This window comes from Hydra viridissima, unplaced genomic scaffold (assembly GCF_058129835.1).
Source record: "Hydra viridissima isolate aposymbiotic clone 2 unplaced genomic scaffold, HvirCarnegie_v1 scaffold_3, whole genome shotgun sequence".
Lineage (NCBI taxonomy): Eukaryota > Metazoa > Cnidaria > Hydrozoa > Anthoathecata > Hydridae > Hydra > Hydra viridissima.
Genome location: NW_028324302.1, coordinates 14,387,856 through 14,415,666, shown reverse-complemented (window position 1 = coordinate 14,415,666; position 27,811 = coordinate 14,387,856). Strand labels below are relative to the sequence as shown.

Sequence of the window (27,811 nt, the reverse complement as noted above, 5' to 3'; positions counted from 1 at the left end):
TATAACTTTAATAACATATAACTTTTGGCTTAGAGTTTATTATCTTTCAAATATTATTTTGAGATAAGTACCGCGGTTGTACCTAAGTATTTTTTAAACAATATATCTAGTTATTGTTTAAAAGTAATAAAATATATGCAAATATTTCTATTATAGCATCCAAATTTTATCATTAGTTACAATAGGGCTTTCTTACAGCATATTTTTATAAGAATCATGGTGTGACATGGTGTGACCATAGTGTAACCAAACAAAAGTGCTGTATACAGCACTTTTGTTTGGTTACACAATGGTAGTTCCAGTATATTGCTTTGTCAAACGAATTGTTTACATCTTAATTTTAGGTACAACCAGGTCCGAATAGTCTGATGTAAAATGTGGGCACCTAATATCTAAAAATCTATACTTGTCGCTTTAAAATACTTGGCTTCTGATTTATCCCATAATATAATGGATTCATCTGGTTTTCATGCTTCTAAAGGTTATCTTTTTTGGGTATTATTTATGTCTGCCTCTACAGCTATAAGATTTACCTAGCTTTAATCTGATATACAACTGCAGTAGAAATATATTTTTCAGATAAATTGAAAATTGTTTGAATTGCTGCAATACAATCTGATTTGAAAAATTAAGAATACTAGCGAATGGATCTTAAAAATTGAAACAGGTTTTGGGAAAGGTTGCGAGTTCAGATTGATCCAGCATTGATGCTGAATGTTAATATTGATAAAAGGAAATATTGATTAAATACTACATGATTTGTCCAACTTTGATTTTTATTTTTAAATATCTTCATTTTGGTGGACTGTTTTGAAAGTAAAAAGTTAAAGAAAATTTGAAAAGTATCATTTTTTAAGGATCCAAGTAGTGTATTAATACCAAACTTCATGTTAAAATCAACATAACTAATTTATTAAGTGTAAAGTTCAAAAAACTACTACAACTCTAAATTTTAGAAAAAAATATCTAAAAACTTGTTTATAAACATAAATCTCTTTAAAGAAACTTTTATTACCTGTTGGTGTCATTTTAAGCATTAATTTAGATTCTTTTATTTATTTTAGATGTTTTAAATGTTAGGTCATCTTTTTAGTATAGCTAGTGATCAACATGTATGGGGTAATTTTTTTAAACCTTTGTACATGATAAAATTCACTTTTAGATTCTCTTTTTTTTAAAAAAAAAAATCATTTCTTGAACATATAAAGAACACAAATTTACCTGTTCCCTAAAAATATAAGTAACACTGCAATTGTCTAGATCAACATTTGTAAATGTGTTTAAGTTTTAAAAATGTATTTATTCTAAAAAAGAAGGCTTCATCTTTAAGGATTAAATAATATTATTGCTATTAAGATAGAATAAAAAAAAAAAGAAGTCATCTTGGAAAAGTCCATTTTTTAAAAAAAAACCAAAGTGAAAAAGGTAAAGCTGAAAAGTGAAAAGAAATTTAAGGTTTCTCTTTGAATTTTAGTCTTACTGCACTCTCTGGCATTTTGACTATAGTTATTTAAATCAATCCTGGAATATTGTATTAGAACTTATAAAAACTAGGTTGTGAAGAGTATGCTGATTATTAGTATATTTGTTTGACTTTTAAAAATAAAAAAGTAAACAAGTTTAAGTCTCTATAATTTTATTCGATATATCTGTTTTTAATTGTTTTTTTTTTCAAAAAATGTACACATTTAGGCTTTATTGAACTACCTTTTTATTTATTCGAGAACATCTTGTTCAAAGTTTTAATTATTTCAAGTATCTAATTGATTAAATCAACAATATACGCTTTTCTTATTTAAAATTTCTACATATTTTTAGGTTATTACCGTTTTCTTGTATTGTTCTTCAACTGTATGCTTACATTTGCACCGTACTTCTGCTTTGATATGCCAAGGTTATTTTTCAAAGATTATTTATTCAGTTTTAATTACACATGTTTATAATTGTATCTGTGAAAACACAAAAAAATGCACAAGTAGAAGCAAATGTTTAAATCTTTTTTAAAAAAAACATGGTAAAGTTTTAGAATGAAAAAAGTTGTTGCTTGATTTAATCATTTTTTTACTTTAGTGTTCTACAACATAATTTTACAGGAGTAAGTTCTTTCCTTAAAAATGATTGTAAAATAAATTTGGTATATAATTTTTTTCTGTTCAAGGCTTTTTATAGGTTTTCTAAATTGACTTGAAAAAGTTGTAGTAGAAATCTGTTCAAATTTACATTTTATTTTTTCTTATTTTGTTTTAAAGAAGTATGGGCTTAATTGCACAACAAGCAAAAGTAATGTGACTACATGCAAAGAGTATCTTGGTTTGTCAGAGACAGAGTATAATCTACTTTATACAGTCTATGCTTGGATGTATGTCAAATGATAAGTTTCATAGTAGAGATTGATTATGATTATTCATTTACCAATTACTTTTTAAAGAGTTATTTAATGTGTTTTCTTGAAATTTTAAAAGTTTTCTATTTGTGTTATTACTTGATTTGTTCTAGATTTTTTGATAAACTTTTTTTTTTAACTACAAAAAAACAGGAATGCTATTGTTGTTATTGGTGCTGGTGTTTTGATTGATAAACTAGGGCAAAGAGGTATATTGTTATGTTAGTCTTCTTACCAAAACTAACTGCAAGAATTGAGATGTAACTTATGTTTGTAGGAAAGCTAATTACTCCCTGCTATATTTAGTTGGAGCAGTTTTCTTCTCTACACTTTGTGTGATTGGTTCAACGACCTTTGCTGCTGCCTATTTTTTTAAAGGAAGGAAAGAAATGTTTGTTTTGTTCCTGTTTGGCAGACTCCTTTTTGGGTAAGTGTGTGATCTAAAGGTTTAGTTAGTTTAAGTGGAGGAGAAACTTTATTTGTTATTAATGTTTAATTTTTAGTTAAAACTTTTAAGTTATTATAGTATTATATATACCAGAGTGTATATGAAGTACCTTTAAAGAAATCAGAAAAGGTTACCTTGAATTACCTACAATAAGTCAGTGGTTTTAAAAAAATTATTTTAATAAACAATTAAGTAAAAAAATCATCTGAATTAAGTAAATAAATCAGCTGAATAAGATTGCATAATTAAAGGTTTTACCAAAGTTTAAAGGCAATAAAATGCTTTTATGGAATTGCAGAATGCAATTAGAAATCTGTGGAAAACATCCCACTTGTAGAAACATCTTTTAAATCAAACAAACATCTTTTAAATCATTAAGTAAGTTAAACTTATTTATAAAATCAATTTAAAAATCTTTAAACTTTATAGTAGGTAAGCATGATCTCATTGTAAATTCTAAAAATTATTTTAAAGTTCTTCTGGTTGTATATTGTTTTTCTAATTTTTTTTTTCTAGTGCTGGAAACGGATCATTAACCAGTAGGATTGGTTTTTTTGCTATATTTCTTTATTTTTCTTGCAAATGAAGTATTTGAAGAAATTTTGTAAATTGTGTTACTAACCAGTTATACTAATTTTCTTAAAGCTAATCAAAATATCAATTTGTTCTTGTGTTCTGTTCCTGTAAGTTTTTTTTTTTTTTGAAGTATTATGTATGGAGAATTATCCCCCTTCTATTGTTAAGTAAAAAAATATTATTTTGACTCCAAATTCAGAACTTTAAATATCGATTGACTCATTGATAAATTTAACTTTAGTTAAACAATTCAGGGAAACATGTGTTTGAGCACAGTTTGAGAATGCATAATTTCCATAATTAATAGCATGGTTGCATTTATATTGTCTTCTGTTAAAGCATGTGTGCATAATAATTAAGTAATATATTTTTCTTTAATGATATCAGAATAGTTTATTTGCTATACATTTTTTGCTAAATAAAATGACAAGGAGTTGAGTTATGTATTTTTGAAGCATGTTGCTAAGGAGGTAATGAATATTAGGGTGGGTTGTCCATAAAGGATTTTTTTTAAAAAAATTCTATTAGTGAAAGAAGTATGCATTATGATCTCCTAAAACAATATATTAGAATAACATAGAAAAAAAGCTAGTTTTTAGGCTAGATGGTCTTGAATTTTCATAGAATGCATTAGAACATTTAGCGTTTATTAAGGATTTCAGTTTACAGTGTAAATTAACCCATATATGTAGTCTTGTATTTTTGTGAATGTTTGCAATTACTGATAATGTTTAAATGAGAAATGTAAAAACTGTTGTTGGATTGCTAATATCCAAGAGGGTTTAAAAAATTACTAAGTTTATCAATTTGTTTAAACTTTGCAATGTCAAAATACAGATTGTCATGGAAATTGTTTTTATTTTAAGTAATTCAAAACTTTTGATAAGCTGAGCGCCTGTAATGGGTAAAAGAGTTGAACATCTAATTGTATAGCCTTCATGAAAGCATAACCACAGATTCTTCCGTAACAATTTTATAAGAAATGTATTGACAATTTATTATACTGAGACTTTTCTACAGTGTCCAAGTAATTTAAAAAGACATGGATTAGAAGAAATTCAGTAAGCAATCCAAAGGAATTCTGTGTTGATTTATTTACTTTTAACTACTATTGCGCAAGAGTTTAGATTGATTTTGTCAATAAAATCTAATTAAGAAAAATATTTTAATTAAGTATCAATCAATTTTGTTGTGCATGAATATTAAAAATTCTCACATTGAATGTTTAACATTTACATATTGAGTTTTGAAAATTTATGTTTTAAAATTAAAATAAAACTAATAAACAACTTTTTTTAAATGCCAACCAAAGTTAAAAAAAAATAAAATGTTTGTTTCAAAGATTTAGTGACATTAAAAAAAAAAATGTTGAAAGAAATTTCTATAAATAATTTGTTTGATTCTATTTTATAAAAACGTTTTAGTTGCTCAGGGCAAAATATTAGCATTTTGGTTTGAAGGGAAAGAATTAGCATTTGCATTTGGTTGTACCTTATCATTTTCACGACTGGTATGCATTTTTAGAGTTTTTGCAAAGAAAATTTAAATGCTCTCTGATTTCTGAAAGTAGAATATTTGCATATTTAGGGAAGCGTTTTTAATTTTCTGTTCACTGAATCTTTTGCTTGTAATTATGGTTTAAAATGGACTCTGTGGGGTGGTAAGTGTCTATTATGATACATAGTAAAAATAAAAATTTTGATACATAGTAAAAGTTGGATGCTTTTTAAGTCTGCTTTTCATGTTTCTGTTAAAGACTTGTATCAGTTTTCAAATGAAACTAAAAAATTTAGGTGCGTTTTTGTGTCTATTTGGATGGTTCAGTGCTATAATAGTATATGTACTTGATCGAAATGGACAACGGCAGCTAAATCAGGTAAATTATTTTTTTGTTTTTTTGAGTGTTCAAATTTTTATTTTTTAGGTTTTTATTTGAGTTAAGTAAATTAGCTTATTGAATTATTTTTTAGGAACAAACTATGAAAGCGTCAGCAAAAAAAATGGTGAATAAATATTCTTTTTAGCATTAAAAAATGTGTTTTATTTTATGCAGACCATTCTCCATATTTTTTTCCAGAGGTTAGGTGATATCCGAAATTTAAACCTTCAATTCTGGCTTCTTGCTGTTATGACCATGTTCTTTTATAACACCATGCTTCCATTCATTGCTGATGCAAGGTAATTTTTCTTTTTTTAATTTCTAAGTTTAGATTATTCTTATAATTAAATTTCAATTGGCATTATAAATTTATGTAGTTATCAAGTTATCAATCTGATTATACTGGTCATACCATTCCATTTTAATTTAGTTTAAATTATTATTATACTTTAAACTCAAACATTAGTTAAATTAAAAACCATAATTAAACAAATAGAACATATAATAGAGCATAGTTTCCTAACATAATGTTTCATTATTTTATACTGCTCTTAACCTAGTTTAAACTGTTTTTTTAAATTTTAATCATGAAGTGTCAAAATGAAAGTAAGCTCTTGTATAAAGTTACTTCTGCAGTTTGCAATCTGGTAAAAAAAAATACCTTATTAAAGATAAGGTATTTTTTTAACCAGATTTTTAGAAGACTTAGGGAACAATATTTTATCTGCAATTGTTGTTTTATTAATAAAATTCCAAAAAATTCAAATTATTAGTTCAAGTTGTTATTGCATTCTTGAGATTAATGAGAATAAAGTCATTGAGGTTTTTTTCTCCTTCTTATGATATTTCCTTGTTGTTAAAGCTTTGGCAAGTTGATGCATTTCTCTTTCATCTAGTCCAATTTTGGCAAGTTGAGGTATTTCTCTTTCATCTTGTCCAATATGCCTCTAGACTCAATACAAGCAGAGTCTAATTCAATGGACTCGGCTTATATTAAGCCTAGAAGAGAACAAGGAAAATTGAATAACAAAGGTTTAAGTTATTTGAAATTTCATTATGTCAAGTATTTACTACAATGATAATTTAGTTCAATTTAGAGAATGAAATTTAATAAGTGTATAAAATAAAAAGTATGCATATAATATACAGCTATTCACGAAAGTTTAAAGGATTGCAGAATTTTCAAATCTAATCTTCGGTTTTTCTTGAATAAAAATCTAACGGAAATAGATATCACAATAATTATTTTTCCAATTTGGTAAATAGGTTATTTGTTAATAGAATAAAAAAAAGTAGGTTTTGACTCATTACCGTTTACTCAGAAATTTCACTAAAAGGTAGGTGATACAAATTAAGAGGTTTCACAAAAGTTTAAACGATTTTATTTAGGATCAATTATTTGCTAATTAATTGATAAATCCACTGCGAAATTTTTTTTCGCAGCAAATTTATCAATTAATTAGCAAATAATTGAGTAGTTTTTCAATCAAAAAATTCATCACAACATCATCAGGCAGCTTTAATTCATTAAAAATCAACTTAAATATTGTGAATTTCAAATTAATTTCAATTGCGTGCAAATGGGTCGAAAATCAGTTTCTAGTGACATCAAATGGCAAGTTATTGGTATGGCGAGGACAAAAAATCACACAAACGTTCAAATAGGCAAAATACTTAACATTTCTGAATATTGCGTTAGAAAAACCATCAAAACCTGGGAACTTACCAAGGATGTCTCTGACATGCCGCGTACTGGGAGACCATCCAAACTCAGCAACCGTGACAAAAATGGTATATTCAGAATGAGCAGAAAAAACCTCAGACTCAGCTACAAAAAGCTAACACAAATCTTCAATGAGTCAAAAAATAATCCAAAAGTTAGCAGAGAGCTCGTGAGACGAACATTGTCGGACAAAGGTATTGGAGCGTACATAGCTGCTAAAAAACCTATTCTTTCAATCAAGGATAAACGTAAACGACGAGTGTGGTCCAAAGAAAGGGTGGACTGGTCTGTAGAACAGTGGGCAAAAGTTATTTGGAGTGATGAAGCTAACTTTCAAGTTGTAAACCGCAAGGGAAGAATCTATGTCAAAAGATTTGCAACTGAGAAATATTCAGACAGGTTTTTGCAACATCGTCGACAAGGCGGTGGAGGTTCGGTTGGCATCTGGGGATGTTTTTCTCACAAAGGTATAGGCTTCTGTGAGCTGTATGAAGGCCGAATTAATCAATACACCTACAAGAACACATTAGAAACGTGTTTAGTTCCATCAATCAGACACTTGTATGGCAGAAGCAAGCAATTCATCTTTCAACAAGACGGAGCTTCAGCTCATACAGCACACTCAATCAAAGAATATTTTTTGAAAAAAAAGTTCAATGTGATGCCCAGGTGCCCTAGATCACCAGATCTCAACTCTTCAAAAATATTTAGTCTCGGATCGACAATCAACTGACATACCATAAAATTCAATCAACTCAGCATTTAAAGCAATTTTTGAATGAGTACTGGCTGAAGGTACCTCGCGTGATGTGCATGAAATTAGTTGAATCAATGCATAAACGAGTTTATCTTTGCTATAAAAACAAAGGAGGACACTTCAAATATTAATTTCGCCTTTTTTTTCATTTTTTGTTCGAATGTTGCAATTCGTTTAAACTTTTGTGCTTCTTATTTTTGCTATAAGATTTTTTGTAATAGCTTTTTTCTAACTAAATATTAAAATTTTTATAACATGTTCATATTCATTTTAAAGCTAATTACTTTTTCTTTAATAAATAAAAAAAATTAAGTCGATATCATTTTACAGTTTTTCTTTATTAAACAAAAACCAAACATACTTGATAAAAATTCTGCAATCGTTTAAACTTTCGTGAATAGCTGTAGAGCAGTCTTTCAAAATTAAATCACTTTTTGTTGTTTTTTAACTAGCAGAATATTTATCAAACCTTGACAAGAAATTTATTTAAAAGCAAAATGATTGCCATAGTTAACGCTGAATCAAAAAATTAAAATTTTTTACAACAAATAACATTTTTAATTAATTTTTTGGTTTTAAATGTTATAAACCCTAAAAATTTCAAGTCAGTTTTATACCTTCTTCTCAACGAGCCTAAGTTGAAATTAAGATTTTTGTATTATATACATGTTATATATTTTGTATTATATACATATTATATGAATTCGGTTTATTTGTAATATGCTTACATAGTAAAACGTTTCTTGAATTTTAATGATAGCAAATTTATTCATGAAAAGTATGGGTACGAAGATCAGAAATCTGCAGTTGTTGCTGGTTCTGTTTATGATATCTCTTTGATCCTTACACCTTTACTCGGGATAATAGTGGTAAGAGTTTTTTTATGATTAATCACGTTATTTTCTGTGACCGATCTGTTTGGGTTAAAACAGTTCTAATCTTTGCATAGGGTTTAACGAAAATGTAAATTTCTACCAAAGTTAAGAATTTAAAAAATATAACATGGACAAAAAAGATATATGGATTGCTTTTTTGTTAGGATTATATTGGTTATCGTGGAATAATGGCATCAGGATGTGCATTGTTTACTATACCTGTTTTTTGTATACTTGCGTTCACTTCTTGGCCCCCATTAATTGGAACGCTATTGCTTGGTACAACCTATTCAGCTGCTGCGGTAGATTTTAATTAAAAGTTGTTTTGCAATGTCTGTTTGAATTCAAAGCTTAAAAAATACTTCCTTTTATACTTTATTTGTTATAACATTCTAAATTTTCAGACAAGCTTATGGTCTTCGGTACCATTAGTTGTTAATCCTAGTTTTCTGGGTACTGCCATGGGTCTGATGACCTCAATGCAAATGGTTGGAATTGGTTTATGTAATTTAGTGGTCGGAAGCATTCTTGATGTTTTTAAGTAAGGAATTTTTAATTGGCCATCATTTTAGTTTGGCGTTTTATAGTGCAGGGTCTTTTGCAAGATCTCATTTCAAGTTTTAAATGAGTAAGGGATTTTGTTATTTTTGCTTTTCATCTCTTTGATGTTTATCTTATCTTTTTGTTCAAAGAAAAAATCCTCACAAGTGGAAATATGCAATCTTATTTCTTTTTGGAAATGCAGTGGCATTCGTGGTATTATCTTTTGTTCTGAACATCGTTGACTTCAGGCGGGTAAGATAACTACAGGTTTTAATCTCCATTCTTTTTTTTTTCTTTTGATGTTAACACAAGAGACCGCCGATCCGTTTATCGGATTGTCGGATTGCGCTCCGAACTATGTTTGCTGATCGGTTCAAATTATTTACGGATTGATTTGATCCGAAAACAATGTATCGGGAAATAGTTCGTTAAATTTTTTCAGATAATAATTTGGTCCGATACTTTCGGATCGGATCGCAGTCCGAAAATTTTTTCTCGAATTGGAATCCGAACCGACATTATTTTTGCGGATTTATACAGATTCAGAATAAGGAATGCTTTTGAAATAAGATTCATTTTTATTTATTTACAATATTCAAATATACAATAAAACGAAATGAGTTGCACGTTAAGAAATAAAGAAAAAGATGTCAAAATCACAGTGAAAGTTAATCATTTTGTAAATTCATTTCCTGGCCACGCAATGTCTTGAGTTTTGCTGAATTCCTCAGTGTTTTCTTTCAAAACCGAAATCTCAACCTTTAAGATTGAAAAATTGGTTCTTCTAGTGTTGTATATGTTCCCTGCTGTTGAGAAAACTCTTTCAGATGTTGATGATGCAGCAGGTATACAGAGGTTTTTTTTGGCCAGCCTTGACATTATTGGGTAAATATACTGATTTTCTTTCCAGAATTTCAGTACATTTATATTTGCTGAAACTGTTTTTGCATTCAAATACCCATCAATTTCAGCTGAAATGGCTTACTTGGCCCTTGTTTCACCTCCAGGATTAATGTAACCTGCACCAAACACAGGCAGGTTTTCACTGAACAGCTGAGGAAGACATCATTTGTTCAGTGAAATCCAAGTTGTCATCATCGTCATCATCCAACATTGAAGGAGAAGTGGTTTGGCTTGCAAAAATTTTTTTTTAAACAGTTCTTCCATAGCTTTCTTTGCTCTAATCTAATCTTCCTCTAATGTTCTATAGGTAATTAATAATGGAACAGATGCTAACATTCTTTTCGCTGCTGCATTCCTCGGAGAATTCTAAGAAGCCTTTCAGAAGCCAGATGACAGATTGAATAGATTCCACTTCATCTTCTTTTGGTAAAAGATCTGTCAACTTACAACCTATAGAAACAGTAGGGTTCGGATTCTTTAAAGAATGCATCGCCTGAAGAAGATCCTTCACAGACTCCATTTGTTATTTTGTGGCTGAGAATTGACCACTTGGGACACCTTTTATCATCGACAGCACCACTGACAACAACATTTAGACGGTGGTCGACACACCAAATTGCACTTTGTACGCCAATTGATTTTCTAACACCTGCTTGGACATAAGCTGCACCGTCAACCGTTATCCAGGGCTTAACTCCAAAATCAAGTTCAAGTTTGTTGATAGATTCATTGAGCTTCTTGGCAATATTGTCCCAATTCATTGAGCTTCTTGGCATTATTGTGTTCGGGAAAGTAGGACATTTCCACCAAGAAGTGCTTTAATTGTAACTTTGAATCTATATAGGGAAGTGTAAGGCTCATGAAAGACAAATTGTTGTGATCAGTGGTCCACACGTTGGATGTAAAGACCACTCCATCTAGATTTGATTTTTTCTGTATTGAAAATATTTTTTACTTGCTCCTGGATGAATTTTAAAAGGAAAGGAATGTATTTTGTAGATATATTGTTTGCTGTAATGGCTCTGAATTAACCTTTGGTTGCAGTTTTCATCATCCAAGTGAATGCGTCAGTTTCTACAATAGAAAATGGTCGACTGTCCGCAGTTACCCATCTATTAATGTTAACAGCAGTTCTTATTTGGTTGATGTCTGTGACTTCCCATTCTGGTTTGGTAGCCTGTTTTCTACCTTGCCGTGTCTGAGCATTGGAAGTGCCACAAGTTCCACTTGGTCCAGGCTGTGGCGATGCTGGTGTATCTTTCTGTGTCTGTGGATATCTCTTCTCTTCTCTTTCTTGTGTTTTTTCAAAATCTAAATCTTCAGAGGCAAGCTCATCAAAAATGTTTGGAATTATTGATTTTTCCTTGTCTTTCCTTTCTTATTTGTTTATATAAATTCAAATGGACCCTTTTCAAATGGTTCCTTAAAGGACTTGTGGTGCTTTCATTGATCAAGTATGTTTTGCCACAGGCCTTACATTTTCCCTTGTTTTCCTCCACCTTGTTGAAGAATTCCCAAATATTAGATAGCTAAGGTATCTGAAAAGAAAAAAAAAGAAACAACATAAAAATGAAACAAATTGGATTGTTTTTCGGATTAAGTTTGCAAGATCGGATCGGACTAATATTTCGGACTATTTATCGAATTTAAAATCCGCAAAAACGGATCGAATTAGATTTTTGGTTTACGAACAATTTATTGAAATATTTGTCTCAATAATTCCTTAATATTTACCTCAAAAGTTTTGAGGCAAATATTAAGGAAATTTTTGATGCATGCAAACAGTTTCCGAAAAAGAACTAATCATTTAAAAGTTATTTGAAATTTGTCCTTAATATTTATCCAAATAAACAAGGATATTTTAGAGGCCTGCATAAAGTTTTCAATAAAGGAACTAATTATTTAAAGGTTATTTGCCTTAAATGTTGAAATGAAAGTAACAATTTTTCAAACTGGTTTTTATCTCTATTTTTATTTTTATTATATAACCAATTCACTAATTGTAGCAACCGCAAAGCAAATTAATTCGCAAAGGAATTCGATCCGCAAAAAAAAAAAAAAGAAATTCCGCAAGAATTCAGTTAAAAAAATTCTTAACTTTTAAATCAAAATAATATAATAATGGCGCACCTTAAAAGATGTAAGTGAAGAGCAGTAGACTTGTTGATTTGTTGAACAAATTGTTTTAGATTTCCAAATAGGACTGATTGAAAATAAAGAAACCCACTATTTATATGACGTACACAATAAAAATATAATTTTTTTTCGACCGTACCATTTAATGGTGACGTGAACGGAACGCGATTGATATAATTCGCTAAGCGAACTAAAGTTCGGAATCCGCAAAATAAAAATTCGTTATTAGTTCGTAAATTAATTTTCGGATTATGGTTTGTAAAATGTTCAACGAACGGACTGTTATAATCCACAAAATAAGTCGGATTGGCTTTTTGCGGATTTTACTAAGGGTCTGCGTATCGTTATTATTTTGAACCGATAACGATATGAAACGATAATGATATCAAGCGATATGAGTTTGTCTATGAAACGATAATATCGGTTTAGTTATCGTTTCAACCGATAACCAAACGATAACTTATCGGTTGAAACGATATTATCGGCTTTTTTTATCGGTTTATCGGAATACATAAAAATAACGAGAATACCGATATTTATCGGTATAATAACGATATTGTTTACAATATTCCAATTTATTATTTTTTTTAAATGCCAAATTTTAGTTCAAATATATAATAAATCTTCAAGTCGAGTCAAGATGTCGTTTTGCCTATCTTTACCGGTTTTACAAGTTAATCCTTCCCAATTGAATATATTATCTAGATGTCTAACTTCACAAAAATTCTCTAAAGAAAAAGTGAAGCAATACTGTTCTCCAAAATGAACCCCAGGTTGAAACTCTCCCCACTCCTGATTTTTTTACATTTAATCAATCATATGCATTAGTAAACACAATATATGTTGTCAAAAAAATCTGAACTAAGTGCTAAATATGTATACTTCCAAAATTAAAACGCATAATTTTTGGCTTTTTTTCTTCCAAAGTTTTAATAAAGTCAGCCATTATGGTAGTCAAAATAACCCATTAATATATATATAGATCAAAGTACCTTTGATATACTCTCTAGCCAGTGTGTGTGTGTGTGTGTGTGTGTGTGTGTGTGTGTGTGTGTGTATGTATGTATGTATGTATGTATGTATGTATGTATGTATATATATATATATATATATATATATATATATATATATATATATTAACACAAACACATACATATTGGTATTATATAATATACTTAAGGTAAAATAATGTATTTGATAAAAAGAATGTATTTCAGGTAAATAGGAGTACTATTAGGCGAACCTCTGATATGTATCCAGACAAATAATTAGCCAGGGTCAAATACTTTAAATGTAGCTGAAAAAATCTGTGGACTCTGCTATTTAAATCTTAGTATAGATTATTTATATTTATGATTTTATAATTTAAAAATAAGGTTTAAAATAAGATCAGTTAAAACATTTTTTCTCTTTATGTTATTTTATAGTTTGATTCAATATATTTTTTCTGTTTTTACTTATTTCAAAAACTGATATAAAATTCTTACTATTAATTTTAGAGGAGTTTCTCATGATTGTTGCAAAAGTCAAGCTGTAACCAATATCGTAGATATTAGTGAAACACTTGGAGATAAACATGCAGAACAAGTAGCATCTGGATTGTTAAAGCATAAAATGGAGAGTGAAAGCATTTTAAGTGTAGAGCAGTTCAAGATGTCTACAGGTGGAAATCTTCTCTCTGTTACAGTTGGAGTAAATGAAATTAAGTCAAAAAAAAAGAAAGAAAATCATATCTTGTTCCAAAATATTATGGAGCTATCAAATGCATTAGAACTCTCTAAAAATAAAACCAAAAAATCATGTTCTACTTTACACAGGAATCTAACAAGTGCTGTAGAACCAATTATTAATGTTAAAATGACTGAATTGCAGGAAACTCTGAATATCTTTAAATGGTGGTCAAAACTTCTTAAAAGTTATTATTAATGTTTTCGATCCAAAAAATCATTATTCTTCCTTTGAAATATATGAAGATTCCGGTGTCAAGAGTGCTATATTCTTGCCATTGTGGAGATGGTCTTAGAGGATAATGGAAATCTCCAAAAATTATTGGCACTTCTTCAACTTGAAGTAAACTTCAGTATGGCATTTGACCTAAAGTGTGCAAATAGTGTTTTTAGAACTTTCAAGTCACTCTGGTAAATATGCTTGTCTGTATTGTGAAGGAGAATGCTCCCTTGAAGCAGGGAAACTAAGAATGTTGGGCTCCATAGACTTACGTTATGATCAATATGTATATGGTGGAAAAAAAAGATTGAAAATGCAGGAAAACAAAAATGTAATAAATCCTCATTTCATTTACTTAAAAGAAGATCAAGAAACTCTTCTTGAACACATTGTTCCTCCACCTGAGCTTCACATTATGATGGGAGTTGTGGATAAACTTTGTACTTTGCTTTAATATGTTTGGTCAGCTTTTCAAAGCTGGTTGAAAACACATTACATATTAATGAGAGGGTATCATGGTGTAGGTTTAGATGGAAACAACGATAATTGATTTATGCCCCTGTTAGATATTTTGGAGAGGGGTTTTACCTTAAAAATCAATATTTTACCAATAATTGTTTGCGTAAGTTTTCATTAGTGAAATCAGCTGTGTTTGGTTTGGAAATGGGTACAGATATTTCTGTTAAAATTGAAGATTTCAAAAGTTCATTTTCTTAACTATATACAAAAGATGTATTTGGCTATGACTTAACAGTTTAATTGAAAATACATATTTTAGTGTATCACATTCTCACCTTATTAGATTGCAATAATATTAGCTTAGGTAGCTATGCAGAACAATGTGGTGAATCAGTTCATCACAAATTTAAAAAAACTTTGATGAACTATAAAAGAAACATAGGACAAAAAAGTTATGGAGAAAAGCTAAAATCTGCTGTGGTAAATTTTAATTTAAACAACCATTAACTTAAATATCATTTGTGATGATATTTAAGTTAATGGTTGTTTTTTTCATTTACAAAAAAACCATAATATAAATACAAATGTATTTATATTATGGTTTTTTTGTAAATGAAATAAATAAATATTAATGGGTTATTTTGACTACCAAAATGGCTGACTTTATTAAAACTTTGGAAGAAAAAAAGCCAAAAATTATGCATTTTAATTTTGGAAGTAAACATATTTAGCACTTAGTTCAGATTTTTTTGACAACACATATTGTGTTTACTTATGCATATGATTGATTAAATGTAAAAAAATTAGGAGTGGGGTCAGTTTAGAGAACAGTGTTGCTTCATTTTTTCTTTACAGAATTTTTGTGAAGTTAGACATCTAGATAATATATACAATTGGGAAAGATTAACTTGTAAAACCGGTAAAGATAGGCAAAACGACATCTTGACTCGACTTGAAGATTTATTATATATTTGAACTAAAATTTGGCATTTAAAAAAAAAAACAAATTGGAATGTTGTAAAAAATATCGTTATTATACCGATAAATATCGGTATTCTCGTTATTTTTATGTATTCCGATAAACCGATAAAAAAAGCCGATAATATCGTTTCAACCGATAAGTTATCGTTCGGTTATCGGTTCAAACGATAAGTTATCGTTTCATAGGCAAACTCATATCGTTTGATATCGTTATCATTTTATATCGTTATCGGTTCAAAATATCGGTTCATACCGATATACCGATAACGATACGCAGACCCTTAGATTTTACGAACCAAATCGCCGGTGCCTAGTTAACACTCTTTATGCTCTAAATATATAATAGCTTTTTAAAGAATCTTTTTTTGTAATGTTCTCGAATAAATATTGACAACTTTTGAAATTTGTTGGTTAGCATAAAAACAACTTTAATTTAGAATGGTGTTTTGAATAAGGCCATGAAACGCAAGCGAACGAAAAAGTATGTTCTAAACGATAACGATGCTCTAATCGTAAATGAAGCCCACGACAGTACAAGTAATCTTTATTCTGTAAGTAACCGTAGTTTTTATTCTCATTTGAGTGAGAGCAAAAAAAAAAATAGAATGTCCGTTTTTTTTATACATTTCTTTTTTTCGTGTAGAAAACTGGTTGATAACGGCTGAAATAAAAGAAGTCTGACTTTTGCGAACTTTTGATGCTTATGATATTTTCTACTAATTGATGAAAAATGTGTTCAATTGTAGTAAAGTATTTCTAACAGTTTTGTTTTATGTAAGAGTTTTATAAAATAGATATATTTTTTAGTATTTATTTTTTTAATAAATTTTTTTTTTGAATTATGATTGTTTTCATAACGCTCACGAACAAGAAACCCAAAGATTCCCCTAGTTCTTTAATTCTTTTGCAAAGTTTGAAAACCTATTTTGAAATGGATTTCAAAATACTGAATTTGTGAATGTATATTATGTAGTTTCTTAAACGTGCTGCTCATTTAAAGTCGAAGTTTTTCAAAAAAAGCCGATGTTATCGTTTAATCAATAAGTTTTCGTTTTGTTATCGTTTCAAACGATAAGTAATTGTTTCAAAGACAAACTCATATCGTTTAATATCGTTATCATTTCATATAGTTATCTGTTCAAAATATCGGTTAATACCGATATACCGATAACGATACACAGACCCTTATCTACCACCTTTGTTACATTGAAAATATTTTTAATTTTCATCCCAGAAATATAAAAGTCGTTAAACTCTTCCCTTCTCATTGATATTAAATGTTACGAGGTTCAAGCTGATTGATGTTGATGATCAAATGTTGTGTTCGGTGTTTTGATCAAAAGTTAATTCTTTTTTACTCACTCTCCACCTTATAACCTGGTTTCCTACACCGACTTTAAGATTTTTCGATGGAATTACTAAACTTTGTCTCTCACCTTTGCTGTTCTATCTTGCTAGATAAGTTAGCTTTCTTAAGCTGTTCTATCTTGCAAGATAAGTTTGCTTTCTTACTGGAAGTATTTTTGAAAATAACTTAAAGCACTTGATTAGATGAGTGGAGAAGGTATTACTAGGAAAATGAGAGTTCTGGGACAAAATCATTTTTTCATGTTCGTTGTGCAAATTTTGATAATCGCGGGGGGTTAAAAATGTTGTGGGTGAGAAAAAAAATTTCAAAATTTTTTATTTTGCTAAAAAAATTTCAATTTTTGTAAAGATGTTTAAATTTTCCATTGCGAAAAATTTCTTTTTCTTTTTTTCTTTGTTCTTGTTCTTGTTCTTTTTGGATGATGGATTTGTAAATTTCAATTTCGCGCCACCCTAGTCCATTATTTTTTAAAAATTGAATGGGATCCAGTATTTTAAAACTTCGAATTTTTCCGTCGTCATTTCGTAAGATTATAAGATTTCGTAAGATTTCGTAATAATACGCTTGTCCGAGAAGGTAAAAGCTTCCGGATTGACCGACTTGCGCGTCGCCAGAGTTGAGTGTGACAACGAGCCTTCTTCCAGCTGCGACGCTGGGCATGGAGTCTGCCTTTGCAAAATTTCTGTAAAAGGAAATGGTGGTGGTGGAGCCGATGGATGCGGTGGATTGGTACAGCAGTCCTGTTGATTTACTGTGGAACGAGGTTAAGTTTGCTCCATTCCACGAAGACAAGTAAAAGTCTTCAAGTCCAGACGATGAAAAGAAGCTGGACTTGAAGACTTTTAAGGACTGGTGCAATGATTGATCCTGTCACAGTTTGCGACTTTAAACCCAAACTGGTGAATCCTGATCCTGGAACAAGTCCTAAAAAGTTGGATTTTTGTAACTAAACGTCTGCGTAACTTTTTGTCACGGCGTCTTGCGCGTTTGATGGATTAAGCACATTGATCAATTTATGGGAATTTAAATTCAAGTCTGCAGCTCCAATCACGGTGCCAGTTCTTCCAGACGAATGCGTGTCCACATAATTTTTTGTGGTGGCGTCGTGTGAGTTGGTTGGTTCTGCCAAATTAATGATTTTTTGAGAATTAAAATCAATGTCTGAAGTGATGGTGCTGGAACCGTCTGTTTTAATAAAAACGTTGCTTGCTGAGTCTGTTGAATTATTGTCGAAATAAACGCTGAATTCGCTTCTGATGAATTTGTCAATCATTTTTAAATGGGCGAAATTTTTTTAAAATTCAATTTGCATTTACCAAAGGGTGTTGACGACGTCTTGAAAGCTGTTTCTCTCTTCACATTTTTTCAAGACGTAAAGACACAAGTGACCGTAATAAGACGTGTTTCCAAATTGAACTCTTTCGCTGTTGTAAAAGACAGGGCTTTTCAAATAACCGACGAGCTCGACAATAGGGGATTGAGCGTAAGAGTCAAAGTTGAACTTTGCGTCTCCGTCTTTGTACCAGCACACCCAATGAAATCCTCCCGTGCTCGAATCCCCTGTGTTAATAATCCCGCATTCTTTTCTTCTCGGATTTTTTGGCAATTTGTCTCTGACAAAAACTCCCCGAAAGTTTTTTATTTTTAGTTTTTTTGCAGCTTCCATCAACTGAAAAGTGGACAAAGCCTCGTTTGGCAGATCAATTCCATGCATCAATTGAAAATTGGTCAAAGTTCCCTGCACAATTATTTTTTTGTTTCTCATTTTTACTTTGTTAAAATTTTTTTAAATCCTCTGGACTAAGCGATTATCCCTCTGCACTCTGAGATTAACATTTTTTACTTATTTGAAATTTCTTTGTTCTCTGCGATTATCTTTCTGCACTCTGCGATCAACCTTTTTGCCTCTTCCTCTTCCTCGGGTTCTGTCTCTTCCTCTTCCTCGGGTTCTGTCTTTTCCTCGGGTTCTGTCTCTTCCTCTTCCTCGGGTTCTGTCTTTTCCTCGGGTTCTGTCTCTTCCTCTGCCTCTGGTTCTGCCTCTTCCTCGGGTTCTGCCTCTGTAGATTTTTTTAATTTGTAGTGGCCAACGTGTGAATTCCATCTTCTAAAATGATTCTTTTGTCGTCGGCAGAGCTGAGAGAGACTTTGTTGATTTCTTCCGTGTAAATGTCGTGCAAATGGGATCGGATGATGTTCATTTTGTTTACCTTTTCTTTTTTGGTTTCGAGACATTTTTTATAATCGTCGTGGGTAATGTATTTATCGACGACATTTGTTTTGACACCTTTGCATTTTTTGTATTTTTTTTCTTGTTTTTCTTGATGTATTTTGTAAGAGCACAATTTCGACCGGAGGCCGACAAATTCTTCAATCTGTTTTCCTCCGGTTTCGTCTTTGAACATCCCAATGACCTTTTTGTTTACGCCAACTTTTAACCCAGCGCTTTGAATGGCTGGATGGTTTTTGTCAAATTCGCTCGTGTCGAACTTGCTTTCCACATCCTCGGAAATGTCTTTGTAAAAATCGTCCGCTTTTATTTCATAAATCAGCGAGTCCGTGTCCGTCGCCAACAACTTTGTTTTGTCGGAATATTTTTTTCTGATGTAATCTTAGTGGAATTCAAACATCAAAGTCTTGCTCTAATCCAAGATGGACATTCCCAAATAAATTGGTTTGTTGAAAAAAAGCTTTGTTCTTTTCATGTGAACGGCGAGCAAGTTTTTATCGAAAATCGTGTGTCTGGTGTAATTTGGTCAAGCCGATATTTCATTGCCTCTTCCTTTTTTGTCACAGTCTCACATTCACTCGCTTTTCAATGTTTTCCATTGTTTTTCCAAACACCGAATTGTTCATCAGCTTGAAAAAATCCTTCTCAAATTCGCTAGTGGCTTTTGTTCTCAAATCGGTGTTGAGGTCAATGTATGGTTTCATCCAATCCTGTTGCTCAAATTTGATGCCTCTGTGCACCTTTGAAATTTTCATTCCCAATCGTTAGTACAATTTCAGATTTTCGCTGTGAAGGACGTAATTCTTTTTGTCGTTCAAATTTGGAACGAGTTTGTCCACTTTTTCAATTTTCATTCTTTCAGGAGCCAGAGGGTAATCGTTGTGTTCGTAGTGAAGACTTTCTGGATAATCCAAATCAACTTCCAAAATGCACGGAATCGATTTCCAATTTGAAAGTTCGTCTTCAGTCATCCATTCAAAACCGTGAGTGTGAAGAGGTTTGCACACTGCCCATCCGTACAAGTTGTTGGCGTCCAAGTATTGAATGAAGGACGACTCTTTGCTCGAATCGAACGAATCTCCCATGTATTTCTGGTTCGATTTTCCATATCGGTTTGAAATCATGCTGATTCCTCCACGTGTTCCTTTTTGGACGATGCGAATCATGTCAGGATCGCTCAACAATTCCAATTTTATTTTTGTCATTTTCAAACAAGCGTCCCAAGCCAACCCGGGAGATGTGTAATACCAGGCGGGGTCGAGCTTGTAATTTTTCATGCAAACGTCCCTGAAATTTTCAAAGACATCCGCCAGAATCAAAACGTCAGACACGTTGTACAAATCGTGATAATCTCTGAAAGTTTTGCATTGAAACTCGTTCCAAACCGTTTGAGCATGCGCGTAATTTTCGTCGCTTATTCCGTCGTGGCAGAGTTTTGAGAAAAACGCTTCTTTTGGAGGCAATTGCGTTTCTTGAAATTCATCGAATGTGTCTACCCTAATCGTAAGGGTACACGCCTTTTTTACGAATCAAAACGAATTTTTTTCATTCAAAATATTTTGCGAGGTTTTTGAACTGTTCTGGCTTTAAACTTTTAGACAAAGTATCCAAACTGAAGTTCAGGAATTTAAAACTGTCGATGAATCTCAATTCAATTTTTTTTTCTTTGGGTTTTCCATCTTTCCCAGTGTACTCTCCCACTTTGATTTTTTTCGAAAAGCTGATGCATTTTTCCTCGTTGCATGGAATGCAGTTTATTTCTCCGCCTAATTTCTTGATGAACAAATGGCAGTCGTAACCTGACAAATTGTAAAAAACGACAGGAATGAATTTTGGAATTTTGTATTTCAAATTACAATCGTTGTGGGCAGCTCCTCGATATTCTCCAGTAAAATGGCAGTGATCGCGCACTTTGTCTTTATCGAGAATTTTGTCTTCGCAAATGTGGCAAACTGTCGCGGATTTGAAATTATTTTCATCATCCTTTGTGAGGACCATATTTTTTTTCTCTGTTTTTCTATAAATTTCTTTTATTTCTTTTTCCAAACTGTCAACAAAAAATTTGGCAACGTCAACATTTTCGTCTAATGTTTTGCACGTTGACGGATGGCCGTCATAAACGGTTTCGTTAAAACATTTGATGTAATAGGAAAAGGAACTTGGAACGTGCTTTTGGAACTTTTTAGTGTACGACTGGTCTGGATTTTGTTCGCACGAGTCCATCGGTTTGACAAAACTTTCAAAGTCTGCATAAACCACAAATGGGACTCTCATCGACCTTTCTTTGTACTCAAATTTCATGAACGAATTTTTTGGAGGAAGATCTATTCGAACTGCGCTGTGCTCTCTGCAATAGGCTGAATGTCTTGAAAGATTTTCCTCGCTTTTCATCCCCTGCAAGCAATTTCTGCAAAAATATTTTTTTCCGTTGTGTTTGGATGATTGGGAGGAAATGAGTCGACTCAGATTTTTGATCAGGCAATAATGATTTTTTTTTTCGTCTGAAAGGAGCAGCAAATCAATTTCATTTTTCCGTTTCAAAAATTTAGATATTCGTAAAGGTTGAATGGATTTATTTTCGCACATGAAAACGTTGACGCTGATTTCTGGATTATTTTTTTCAAATTTTTTGATTTGATCGAGTTTGACCGGAAATTCAATCCCCTCCCAATATAACTCTTTCGATTTTTCAATCAAATCTTTGTCAATTCTTTCACCGTGTTTTTCTTTCATGTTCAGCGCTCTGGTGACACACCACTTGAAACATTCGTTGTCTTCGTTTTCCATGTTGATGATTGCTTTTTTGCTTGACAGAAAGTCATTGAGAGGGACGTACGACCGACCTCCGATGGGTTTGTAATTAATCATGTTCATTTGCAACCTCAAAATGGAATTCAAAACCCAATCCGATCCCTCCTTGTTGTAACCGATAATTTTTTCAAATATTTCTTCTTTCGATCTGTTGTAAAATTCTTCCAAATCCGTCGACTCCAAAATAATTTCAGAGGTGGCTGAAAAATCAACAGATCGAAGTTCGTTGGTTTTTTGACGTTTCATCTCGCACGTCAAAAGAATCCAAATTTTTTTATTTTTGTTTTCTCTCAGGATTTTAAATACTTCGTCTTTCGCAAAGTCAAAAAAGTCGGGGACGTCGTTACGAATTCCCTCAACTTCATATGTAAATTGTTTTACAACACGCCCAAGAGCGTGATTAGTCAATTGAAAATTAATTTGTGGTCTGTTGAACACGAGCGATTAGAGAGACAAGATTCTTTTTTTCAATTCTCTTTTTGTATTTTTCAATCTTTTTTTCAACACCTCTGGAACGTACGGATCAACGAACTCAAGCACGCTGTTGAAACTGTTGAGGACTGCATTTTTCACAGCCGTCGTAAACCTTGAAAATATTCCAGGAGTCATCGCAGGAGGCGAATCTGGAATAGGAGCGTCAACGAGGTGATGCGATGGCTCTTGAACAGATCTCGTCGCAACGACAGGATTTTGCAAATGAGCTGGTTTAGGAGCAAGAGCTGGTTTCCACATGAGAAATTGACTCGACGAGATGACAGGTCTCGGTGGAATTGTTGACGGTTTCGGAGCGATGACAGGTTTTTGAACAATTTGACGCGGCGCGATGACAGGACGCGGAGCAGGAACCGGTCTCGAAACGACAGGACGCGGAGCAGGAATTGGTCTCACAACGACAGGACGCGGAGCAGGAACCGGTCTCACAACGACAGGACGAGGAGCAGAAACCGGTCTCGTGTTTTTTATTGCTTCAACGAGATCAGCCTTTCGCATCTTTGAATAGTTTTTCAATTTTTGGGCTTTGGCGATTTCTCGCAATTCTTTGACAGTTTTGTTTTCCATTTTATCTTACCAAGAAATTTTTCTTAACCCAAAATCATTTTTTTTTTCTTTGGCAGTTTTGTTTTCCATTTTTATTTTGCCAAGAAAATTATTTAACCCAAAATCAATTTTTTGGACTTTTGCATTTTTTCGCATTTTGTTTTCCATTTTATTATGGCAAGAAAATTTTTTTTCAAAATCAATTTTTTTTCTTTTTTCCAAGAATTTTTTTAATTCTTTTTTCCAAGAATTGAAAAAATTTTTTTCGGACTTGTAGATTTTTCGCTTTTTTTTTTTATTTTTTCGGACTTGGCAATTTTTCGCATTTTTTCATTTTTTCGGACTTGGCGATTTTTTTCTGTTTTCGAGTTTTTCAGAATTTAAAATTTCAATCTTAATTCCATTTTCCACTTTTCCATCTCGACGCTCCAAATATCTCCATCCATGCCCCGTCTTTTTCATCGCTTTGTAAAGAGACTCATATTCAACCACTTCCCCGGTTTCGATGTTGGTTGTTTTCACAGACACAGGTTTTTTTCGAATTGAACCAAGCCTCTCGTATTTTGGGTCGATCGGTTTTTTAACATTTTCCGTTTGCACCTTTTCTGTTTTTATTTCTTTTTTTGGTCGACCCACCGACCTGTTCTTTTGCACCTTCCAAAAGCAAATCTTTGCTGGTCAGATTGTTCTCAACCGCAATCAACATCAAAGTCAACAAGTTGTTTGAGGTTTTTGTGACTCCATTTTCCCTCAGCAAATTTTTCAGATAATTTTTTGTGAATCTCATGTTTTATTTTTAAAAAGAAAAAAAAAAATTTTTAAATCATTTTTTTGTCAAGAACCTCATGACGGTCTTTCAGAACTAAAAAAAAGCGTTCATGTTGGTTCCGTCTGAAACAAATTTGATCAATTTGTCGGAAATGATCACTGCGAAAATAACGGTGCCGTCTGGCACTGCCGTTCGGAATTTGAGGTTCACGACCAATTCAGCCGTTTCAGAAACAACTCTTTCCTTTTGCTTGCTGATGTCGACAAAAAACAACGGAAACAAATTTTTATATTCAAGAAGACTCAAACCAGATTGGCAAACAAGTTCGTTTGTGCCGTAATATTTTTCGTCAATAGAGAAGGCGTCAGAATGAGCCATGACAATTTTCTTTTCTCCAAAATTCAAGTCGTAATTGTAATTTGGATATTTTATCCCATTGAAGGTCACGAAAAAATTGTTGACATCGCTATGATCGAATACAGCTGGATTTGCAGTTTGACTGGAAGGTCTGTTTGTCTGAAGTCCGAACACGATATATCTCGGAACGCTTTTGTCCGTGATTCTTCCGAGAGTCCAGGTGAATTCTGTTAGACCTGAGGGAACAGCTTGCCTTTCGACTTTGTTTGCTTTATAAGCCACTGGAACGGAAATTTTCTTCGACATGAAATTCAGGAATTCGGATTTCTTCAAAACATCCAGCTCAATTCTAGGCATAAAAAGTCGGAATTTTTTGATGTCGATCATACCTGCAGCAACAGTTCCAGCTCTGTAAATGGCGTCGTCATATTTTTTTTGTGTGAAGGTGATGGTATGTCTGAATCCATAAACGACTTTGTCGTAAATTTCGCAAAAACCAAAAATGTGTTTTTAAGGTATCCTGAACGAAAATGCGCCAATGGATGTGGTGTCTGCAAACAAGTGGTCTCGTCTGACGACGAATCCTGAATTTCCAGTGGCGTTTGAAGTGTCTTCGTACCACATTTGCTTCAAACCATCGGCAATCTGAAAACCGAAAGGATATTTCAACAATCCAAGTATTGTTGTTCCCTGACCTGCATACATGACTCTTTCCACTTGCTGTCCTGACAAGTCATAAGTGACGTCACTGAACAAATACATGATGGCGTTGTTCACCAAGGCAATTTGGTCTGCTGCTGCGTAAGCAGTTCCGTCCGCTTTTTTCAGAACTCCCTCGACGAGGATGTAGGCCTCAGACGGAAGTGTCTGCACAGACTGGCAATCAATCTCAAAAACGATCAATCCTGAAGAATTTAAATCGAGATTTGTGGGAAGGTACTCGAAAAAATCAACTTTTTCAATGCCGGTGTCGTACTCGGGCATTTCATCAACTCTTAATCTGTCGGTGTTTATCATTTTTTAAAATGAGAAAAAAAAAAATTTATTTCATTTTTGATTCGTGAAAAAAAAATCACGCAATCAAAAGTCCACTCCCCATTTTGACGAGATCTTGAACTCTGGTCGCGTTCTTTTTCGTCATTTTCCTTTTTACTTGAATGGACGAACCAAACATTTTTTTATGCAGCTCTTCCATCGGATTAATATGTGCATACTGGTCCACCTTTGCCGCTTCGTTCACAATAGTGTTAATCAATTGGTTCGGATTCACCGTCCCTGTCTTGGCGTAAACTTTTTCAATCGCTTTTTTTCCTTTGTCGATGGCAACGTCTTTGGCGGTCAATATAGCTGAAGAGGCTAATTATCGCTTCTCTTCCAATTTCGCTTGCTGCTGCCTTTCTCAATAAATGAAGAGACGATCTCGATGCGTTTGAAGCTGCCATTCTCCTCAAAAAATTTTTAATCGTGTCTACGATTCCTTCGCCCCCTACGACGTTCTTTTTTAAATATCTTCTGTTATTCACAATGAGCATTTTTAAAATGAGAAAATATTTTTTTAAATCCGTCGTGTTTCACGACTCGATGTATTTTTGAATCGACTTGTATTCCTCTTTGTTGTTTTCCCCCTGCCTCAACAGCTCGTCACAAATTGCGACAGCTTCGTTTCTCGATGCGATATTTCCAGCATGACCTGCGGCGATGCTCAAGCTAAGTCTTTGCGCAAGCGCATTCGGATCGCTCGGAAGAATGATCACTCCGTGACCTTTTTTTCCCCTCGTTTTAATTTTATTTCTTTCCCAAATGGGTGCAATGATGGTAACATATTTTTCACTTTTCGAAGCTTTTGGTCTGTTCGGATTTGCATCAGATTCAATCGCTCCAGTGCTGATCAGGATTTTTTCGTAATTTTTAAGGTCATCGTCCGTGTAAATGCTTTTGTCAGGTTTGGATCTTGAAATCAGCTCCCAAAGACCTTTTGTTCCAGCATACTTTTCTCCACCCACAATGACGTCATTTTTATCGATGATAATTTGTTCTTTTCCAATGTACATTTTGCCACCTTCTCCTGCGTGAATTCCAAACACTCTGTCTGCAGAAAATCGTTTGGATGCGTATTTGGACAAATAATCAAAAGCAGTATTTCCAATATTCATTTTTTCAGGAGGCTTTTCAACACTCTTTAAACTTTCAAAAGACGACTCGCTTTCTGGGTAAGTCAAAGCCAATGGCTCAACTTTAACCACTCTATCAGCGATGTTCTTCAGCTCGTTTTTCACCTTTTCGTTGCTCTCGATGAGCGGTTTGTAAAATTTGCTCAAATCAGTCTGATAATTTGCATCTGAAATGTTTGCGTTGATACTGTCATTGTAAAGCTTTTCTCTGTTGGCCATATAATTTTTCACAATCTCCTCTCTCTTTTTCGGGTCTTGTATTTTAAAGAAGGACATTTTTAAAATACGGAGAAAAAAAAACTTAAACAAAAACCCAAACTCGTTTGTGTTTTTTGTGTTTATTCACCTTTTTTAAAAAGGTTGTTAAATGCTTTTATCGCGTCTTCTCTTCCTTTTTGGATCAACGACTCTTTGGTCAATTCGTCAATGCTGCTTTTTGCATTTGTTCGGATTTCTTCAGTCATGGCTTTGAATTTTTGAAGCTCTCTGAGAATTAATTCGTACTCGGAATCGCTCACAAATCCGTCCATGAGCGATTTTGAAATGTGATCGCTAATGGTGTTCAATTTTGACTCGGAAAGAACTTTTAATTTTTCGTGCTTTTCGGCCTTCAGCATCAGTTTTTTGTTCTGTTGATTTCCGAAAATGGACAAAGCTCCCATTCCAACCGCAACACCCTCACACGCAATCGAAACTGGAGTGGCAACGACGGTTGACAAAAGTGCAATTCCTGTGATTCCCAAATCAATGCACACCGTTTGCAATCCATCATCTGCTAAACGAATAATCTTTGCAGCTCGATGGTATTTTTTGCTGAGAGCCATTCTCTTCACTTTTTCATCCTCCATTTCTTTTTGGATCTCGCTTATTTTTTGAAGTCGGTAAATGTGACCTCCATCAGATGGTGCTGTTGGAAGAACTGGGTAAATTTTTTCAGTGTTTTTCAATATTTCCATCTTTTAACAAAGTCAGATTTTTTTAATTCCAATCGATGTGATTTATTTTACAGAGCATTTCACATTTTTTGATGAGGACGTCCTGGTGGCTGTTGTTGCACACATCCAAAACGATGTCATCCACAGACTCTGAAAAAATAACATCGTTTTTGTGGTATTTCAATTGATCGCTGATTTTGTTCATCAAAGTGACGACAGCAATTCCTTTCTCCAAATTCAATCCAACGGACAACGATATTGGCGTGTAAGAAAGAGCAACAAATCTAATGTCTTTCTGAGCAAAAATCTCGTACTGTCCGTTGACGTTAAAATAGGTGGGATGATCCAACTTTTTTTTGACCACAATAATATTTTTCGGATTTTTTCATTCCAACTCTTTGATTCTCTCCTCCAAATGTTCCAAATGCAAATTCAAATGTTCCAAATTCAAATTAAAACTGTGAATTTCTGCTGGGGCGCTGTTTTTATACAACTTGTGAGGGGCGTGCATTTTTAATATGAAA

At 32.7% G+C, this 27,811-nt stretch overlaps 2 protein-coding genes across 6 annotated transcripts; one reads left to right on the top strand and one right to left on the bottom strand.

Moving 5' to 3' along the window:
* The first annotated feature begins 337 nt into the window (after positions 1-337).
* LOC149891130 (lysosomal dipeptide transporter MFSD1-like) lies at positions 338-16,398 on the top strand. Of its 5 annotated transcripts, XM_090082862.1 has the most exons (18): positions 338-481; positions 1,819-1,894; positions 2,071-2,095; positions 2,250-2,359; positions 2,537-2,592; positions 2,690-2,810; positions 3,348-3,370; positions 4,832-4,917; positions 4,995-5,067; positions 5,201-5,283; positions 5,378-5,410; positions 5,485-5,585; positions 8,527-8,635; positions 8,806-8,943; positions 9,046-9,182; positions 9,334-9,436; positions 16,048-16,161; positions 16,254-16,398. In XM_090082862.1, the coding sequence occupies exons 1-18, from the start codon at positions 451-453 to the stop codon at positions 16,263-16,265; spliced, it is 1,431 nt and encodes a 476-aa protein (XP_089938988.1). In that variant the 5' UTR covers positions 338-450; the 3' UTR covers positions 16,266-16,398. The 5 variants fall into 5 exon arrangements, 3 of the variants coding, with proteins under 3 accessions (XP_089938988.1, XP_089938990.1, XP_089938989.1); XM_090082863.1 differs by lacking the exon at positions 2,071-2,095 and having other exon boundaries at positions 416-481; XR_016451057.1 differs by lacking the exons at positions 9,334-9,436; positions 16,048-16,161; positions 16,254-16,398 and adding an exon at positions 6,149-6,202.
* An 8,293-nt stretch (positions 16,399-24,691) lies between these two features.
* Positions 24,692-25,198, bottom strand: LOC149891129 (uncharacterized). The gene has a single exon (XM_090082040.1). It carries the CDS (start codon positions 25,196-25,198, stop codon positions 24,692-24,694), a length of 507 nt encoding a protein of 168 aa, XP_089938166.1.
* Positions 25,199-27,811: the final 2,613 nt, after the last annotated feature.